At 36.9% G+C, this 7500-nt stretch overlaps 1 protein-coding gene across 1 annotated transcript in view; it reads left to right on the top strand.

Annotated features, from left to right (window-relative positions):
• LOC137615247 (probable nuclear hormone receptor HR3) overlaps positions 1-7500 on the top strand; it is a 108544-nt gene that overhangs the window by 1550 nt on the left and 99494 nt on the right. Inside the window, 1 exon segment of the mRNA XM_068344966.1 lies at positions 1-1123. This exon segment is cut by the window's left edge and continues 1550 nt beyond it. Coding sequence (XP_068201067.1) covers positions 955-1123 — 169 coding nt within the window. The 5' untranslated portion in view covers positions 1-954.

Raw genomic sequence — 7500 nt, 5'->3', positions numbered from 1 at the left:
CAGTCAGTTAGTGCAAGCAAAGGAGGTGAATGAGTTTTTGGCTGTTGGGTTGAGTGCTTCTGATGGCAGAGAGAGAGAGAGCCAAGTCATTCTCCCGCCACCATAGTCTCTGATCATCCTTCATTATAAGTTCTTTTTTTTTTAATCTCTCTCTCTCTCTCTCTCCCTTTTCATATTCGTTGACAGATCTCGGTCTCGGCCACCCTCTTATCTAATCTGTGGCATGTTCTCCAACCAACTGCTGTGCCCCCTGAGCACACTTTACAACCCTAAAAGATATACAACAAGCAGTTGTGGATTCGGACAGACAATCATTTATATAAAATAGATTACAAAATAAAAAATAGATAACCTTGTGTAGGGAATCGAATTATATGTACTACAAGGTGCTTCAGAGATTGGTGGTGCTACCCTATGTAGATTGTTTTTTCAAGAGATACTGACCAGTGCTGCGTCCAAGAGATGATTTTCCATTTAAGGTGAATGCGTTGGAAAGAATTGACAGAGATGATCTGTAATAGGTCATCTGTCACGTGATACTTGGCCCAAGGGCCTAAATTCTAGGAGATAAAATATTTTTGTATTCAGAAAAGAGTTATAGAAAAAAAAAACTACGTGAAACAGGAAGGTTAAGTTGTGTTTAACCTGTGTACTTACCGTTTTCTAAGTGAAAATAATATAACCAGACCGCTTAAGTAGATTTACTACCTTATAAGTGACCAAATAAATATTAAAGTATAAGAAGTGTTTTAAAGTGTGTGTGTGTGATAATTTCTGGGCATTAAAATATCTGTTCCAAAAGGAGAAATAAAGAGGAGGTAACATCTTGTTTTTTTTATTATTTATTATTATTAAACTTCGGTGCCTCACAAATACTTCAAACTGGAGCCTCTAAACCGAAACCAGTGGGACTTCGGAAGCCTGCTAAAGAATCCAGAGGAATCCCTGACGAAGATGGATCTTCTGAGTGAGATCTTCGGCCCTGGCTGGGAGAGAGAGGTCACGGGCGATGCGGTGGACACAACCACGCCCTCTTCGTCCACCCCTACGCCCACCAACAGGCCGCCCTCCTCCTCCTCCTCTTCCTCGGCCGAGAAGAAGTCAAACTCCATCAAAGGTAAAGGTGCATATAACGCGGAATTCTGTTATCTCGAATTTAAGGTAAACGTGGCGGTAAGTCGTAACTCTTAAGGAACTACTTAAGGACCACCTCTGGTACTGTTAACCTCCAGTTCTTTTCATTCCCCTTCTAAAGATTTTCCTCCTACGGATCCATACTTCCTACTTTGGACTTCCAGTACTTTGATACTCTCATATACATTTTATTGTTTACATTTTCTTTAGTTGGTCTGGTTATAGTATCACCTCTACACACACTTTTAATTTATATTTAGACAGCCGACTTCCTTCGTGTATTTTCATATCTATTGAAAAAAAAATCTTAAATCTCTCTCTCTCTCTCTCTCTCTCTCTCTCTCTCTCTCTCTCTCTCTCTCTCTCTCTCTAAAACACGTATTTTAAAGTGTGATTTGATTACTTATATTTTCTGTAGTGTGACGTTTCGTGAAATATAAAGCAAATTGACTCCCTCCAGATATGCCAGTCATATTACCCAAACAATTAATAACTGTTAACCTTCTAAATGCGTAACCTTTAAAAAGAAATCATTTACAATTGCTACCGATCAGGAAACATTCGGATATTGATTACGTTAAATCCGGATTGACATTTGCATCAAGGAGTCTCGAGTTAGATACTGAATGGGAAGGGATCAATGAACTCTGACTGTAAATCTTGAGGACGCTCGTCGACTGCGAGGATGGGGGAAAAAGATGGTCACATATGCAAACAAATTCATTGGAGACTTTGTTCAATCACATGCTAAGGATGAAGAGATACAGTTAGGAAGTAATTATTATATAGCAGAGATTTTTGTCATATTTGTACTTTGTTGTTGGCTCTGAGCCTTGAGAGTGGGTGCTAGGAAATTGGTTGATATTAGGACTTGTTACAAACACACACACACACACACACACATATATATATATATATATATATATATATATATATATATATATATATATATATATATATATATATATATGCATTTATGTAGTTTTGTATATATATATATATATATATATATATATATATATATATATATATATATATATATATATATATATATATATATGCGCGTGTGTGTTAGGTTGTATCTATTGCATTTTATTTGCGAATGCAAGTGTGTGTATACACGTATTGTTACGAATTGATTTGTAAACATCTGTGATTTACAATGAGAAGTAATTAGTAAATCTCTCTCTCTCTCTCTCTCTCTCTCTCTCTCTCTCTCTCTCTCTCTCTCATAGACATGCACGTAAGGGAGAACGTGTGGGTGTGTTCTCCCACAGACATGATTGTTACTCCCATGCGGGGGTGATCAGCGCGGTACAAATAAGCACAGACGATAATTGAGGAGTACGCATTTACGCGGGTTCGCGTGAATGACGTGGAGTAACTTCATTACGCAGATGTTGACAGCAGCCTCTAATAGGGAGATTGCCGTCTTACACTCGTCGTCATCAACATCAGTTTTCATCATCTGTTCCTTAGTTGCCATTAGCATCAGATACCACGTAGACGGAACGATTGAATTTGCAGGTAGTTCAGGGAATGCAAATTTCCTCGGAAGGAGAACTTTGATTTAAATTGAGGGAAGGTTTTTTTTTCTTCCTTTTCTCTGCTTTATCCTCTAATCTTATCTCTATTCTTTAGCTTAAGGAGACAGTTTACCAAGTCTGGAATTATCGCGAGTAAAGGTAGTTGCCAACTCACTCATGAGCAAATATAACTCACATACTCTTCAGGTATATTCTTCCAAAAGGTATACACTAGGGATCTATACCAGAGAATAAATTGTACCTAACTGTAAATGCAAACCGATCTTTATGGTGTTAGTTACCCAAATGTTATATGACCTCTGGGGAAGGTGGGATCCCCGGAGGTTTATTGGTGGCAGGGAAGGGGGGCGGTCGTAGGAAAGGAGGTGGTAAGCAAGCTGTGATTCTATTGCTTTTTTCTTGTGGTGGAAAGGAATGTCTTTCTGGAGTGATATGCGCTTCGGTCAGCGGTTCCCGATGGGGAGATAGATTTGTCCAAGGATCAGCTTGGCTCACAAGTGACGTCCTTAAAATAACTTTTATAGCTAACTATAGTTTGATCTCTCTCTCTCTCTCTCTCTCTCTCTCTCTCTCTCTCTCTCTCTCTCTCTCTCTCTCTCTCAATATAATCATATGGTTTTTTTTAAGTTAATGACATTTTAAATAAATGTTGAATATAATGACGCCCGTGTATGTGACATATACAAATACTATTTTACAGGTATGGACACATACATATAGCAATAAATACAGATAATCTTATATAGGTATTATTTCAGACTTGTATTTATTATGAATATGAATGTAACCTAAAAACATTCCAATGTTTCCTCTTTTATTTTGTTCAGACGAATCCGTAAATACTTTTTAGTTATGCTTCAAAATTCAGGTTCCCGGAAAACAGGATAAAGTGTTAAATGTATCGAAGGATCCTCTGGTCTGCAAGAGGCGAAGCATCTTCCTTTTGTGGTTCCGACCGCCTATCCTTCCCTAACAGTATCCTGCCACATAACGGGACTTGAAACCGTAGAAGCCCCCAGTAATCTCTCTCTCTCTCTCTCTCTCTCTCTCTCTCTCTCTCTCTCTCTCTCTCTCTCTCTCTCTCTCTCTCTCTCAGAACTATTTCTGAAGTAGAAAAAGTGTCAGCCAAGGAATGAAGAGTCGAATGGAATTTATGTGTAAGTTTGTGTGTGTGTGTTAAGTTCACCTTCCATCCCCTGGATTTCTTTTGGGTCCAGGAGGAAGGAAAACGCCCATTTAAGAAGTAGTTCTGTATTCTGTAGTCGTGAGAAAGGTTATATGTTGACGGTTTTGTTGATAAGTCTCCTTACAGCCTTTGGTGTGGCAGTTGGATACAGCTTCGGAAAAGAACTTGTGTACGGTACTGCTAGCTATGACGGTGCTTCGTTGAATCAAAATAATATTTGGCAACTGTTCATGTCGCCGAGGAAATTGCCATTCACTGAACAGCATAACAAAGCAAAACCTCTTGGGATCTCTTACGGCCTTTTCTATACAGGACACTATTGGAAGTTTCTTTTCTGGGCTTGTTAATGTGGAAGTATTAGTTAGTAAGTGTTAACGGAATCATAAGAATAAGTTTTAAATAGTTAGTTAGAGCTTCTATGCTTGTGGGAAGTTTTAGGGAGACTGGTTTTCGTGGTCGAAATATCATATCTCTTGCAAAATAGAGGATGTTTTATCTCTCTCTCTCTCTCTCTCTCTCTCTCTCTCTCTCTCTCTCTCTCTCTCTCTCTCTCTCTCTCTCTCTCTATATATATATATATATATATATATATATATATACATATATATATGTATGTATATATATTCCAGCTTCATTAGATTTAAAAACTGAGTAGTTTTAATGCTATGACTCACGGTTCTTGCATGTACCCTAATTCAAGGCTGTAGAGAGATAGTCTACTTAGTCTAACATGCCCGTCATGGTACTCGTCTTCAGTTCTTCATCCTTGGTGGATTCCTCCTTTCGAGCGGCACCTGCCTTGTCGGGCATGTAAAGTGAGTTTGGGATGTTCGCTTCGGACGGGAACAAAGGCTTCTGGCTGGTTCCTGTTTCATGATCATCCTGTTTTGCGAGCGTTTCTGCTTTATTTGGTTTCGTCGAACCTCTTCTTGAAAGTGAGGGACCAGTTTACCGTCTTTATTATTGTCCTCGTGAGTAATTTTATCGCTGACTTAATGCAACCGTCAATGGAAAAGCAGAATTATGCAAGCCCAAGGACCCCAATTGGGAAAGCAACCTAATATAGAAAAAAAAAATCAATAACAGGAAAAATGAACTGTAAAATAACAAACTGATGAAAATAACCATGAACATGACAGTATATAGAGAAAGACAGTAGTCGATGACACTTCATAGGCACAGAAAAACACTTGACTTTAACGACCTCTGGCTGGCCTCCTTTGATAGTTCAGTTGAAAAACGTGACTTTAGATGCCCAAGCTAGAGGCCTTCCTTCTTCACCAGATCACTGTAAGAAATTTTGTGCTGTGAAAAGTTCTCAAGTTGCAACGCTGTTCATTGTTAACGTCACATCTGATTATCATCAGTTAATCCTAGGTCTTGGCTCTTGTAGTAATTAGTAATTGATTTTTTTTTTCAAAAACAAATGCTACAGAGCTTGTATATGCCTTTGGTGTAACCAGAGGGACAAGATGTCCTGGGATGAATATTCAGTTTCTGTAGTTAATAATGACCATGTTCCCGTGAAATAGGTGAATGTACTATACGTCATATTCGTTCATCTTAGTCTGTTTTATTCCTCTTCTATTTATTTTCTTCTCTACTATACTTGGTCCTTTTATTCCCTAGATGCACGCTTCGTAATTAAATGACTTGAGAGTAGTTCGATTGTAATGTTTGCTTATTCTGAGTTATAACAACGACCAATACTCGTAATGTGTAATATAATTTTACATATAATAACGATAGTTGTACGACTTGACGTTGTCTAGCCCTTCGGGGGTCCTTAAGTGGAGAGATTGAGGGCACCTCCAAGGGTTTTGCACTGGCTCCCTCGTCCATCTCTTATATTACCATTTGGTCATGAGTAGAATATAGAAAGCGTTACTAATATCCACATAATGAGTCATGTGTCTGATCTCTTACTCTCAATCAGGTAGATGAAGATACACTTTGTGTGAGTAGCTGTGTCGGTGAGAGTACGTGAGCTTAGACAATTTAATCTTTTAATGGTATTCCATACACTTTAATTGTCAATTATTGGCCGAAAACCCTTTATTTTTAATAGTATATAATACGTGATTGAAAAAGATAGAATTTGCTTTAAATGATAGATACAGGAAAATGAGTAAAATTAATAAAAATAGGGAGATAAGTCAAATAATGCAATGAAATCTCATAATGAATATAAAGGTGTAGGACGTTCACCCTTAAAGGTAAAATCGCTTAAATTCTGCTTCTTACTGGAAAAGCCAAGGTCTAAATATTAATTTTCCAAACCTTGGGAAAAGCCAAATCACACACACTGTCACTGTGTAAAGGTTAGCGAACAAAAACTGTAGCTGCCAATGTCGTCTTTTTGTCAATTCAAGCTAGACAGTCGGATGATGATGCATGCCGTGTGAGACCAACTGCTCATGATATTTTTGGGCTGTTGTCTATATACACCTGAATTTACTGCCCCTCTCTGCTTGCTCTCTCTGTGGGAGGGGAAACTCTGTTGGTAAATTTGGCGGATTCTGTTCTATAACTAGATGCTCTGGGACTCTTGGAATCCTCTGAGAGACTGCAGGCTCTGAGATCTCTGAGACACATTTAAGGCCCTCTTGAATTTTATGAAATCTTCTGTGACTATTGAGAGACTAGAAAGATAAGCAAAATTTTTGTTTTATATACCTTTTTCGTGTCAAGTAGTTAATGAACGGCCTTCCATATCCAAGTACCGGTCTTTATGGGTCAAAATAGTAAATCAAAATCCATATTGGATTAGAATGTGATAATAAAATTGAGAGAAGAGGAATTAAGTCTAATTGGCTATAGAATTTAATTAAGGAATCGTGTCATTTCTAGTTTCCTTTGGGATGTTAAAGAGTAATTTCATGTTTATTTCGACCAGGGCTATATTTATAGCTTTTGATCATTAGTAGATTAATTGTGGGATATTTTCTACCTTCATTGAAGACGAATATTTTAGTTTAAGTAAACTCTCCCTCTTTATATATAAATAGACACAAATGCATATATATTTACACACACACACACACACACACACATATATATATATATTAATATATATATATATATATATATATATATATATATATATATATATATATATATATATATATATATATATATATATTTATATATATATACGTGTGTGTATGTATGTATGTATGTGTATATATATACACACACTTGCTGAGAAGGTAGTACTACCAGTGCACCACTGTAGGTATTACTTAAAGGTCTTTACTACAATGTTTTTTTCGGTTCCTAACTACACTTGCTCTATATACTTCCACTTTACGTCTATCTCTTGTTTCCTTTCTTCAATTTTGCTATCCAACTTCTTCTAACTTTTACCTCAGAGTAACTATAGATGCATTTGTGTGGTGAATGGCCTTAAAGGTCCCAGCGTTGGGCTACCTAGCCCAAATCAATATATATATATATATATATAGATATATATATATATATATATATATATATATATATATATATATATATATATATATATATATATATATATATTTTTATATATAATTTTATGTCAGGTCTTTGATTATCCTTTTCGAGGGCGAGTAAGTCTCTCACCAGGGGTTGCCATTAATGGGGCGTTGACCCCGCAAC

Source organism: Palaemon carinicauda, chromosome 21, assembly GCF_036898095.1.
Source record: "Palaemon carinicauda isolate YSFRI2023 chromosome 21, ASM3689809v2, whole genome shotgun sequence".
Lineage (NCBI taxonomy): Eukaryota > Metazoa > Arthropoda > Malacostraca > Decapoda > Palaemonidae > Palaemon > Palaemon carinicauda.
The sequence above is the reverse complement of the archived record's forward strand: the minus strand, read 5'-3'. Positions and strand labels throughout refer to the sequence as shown.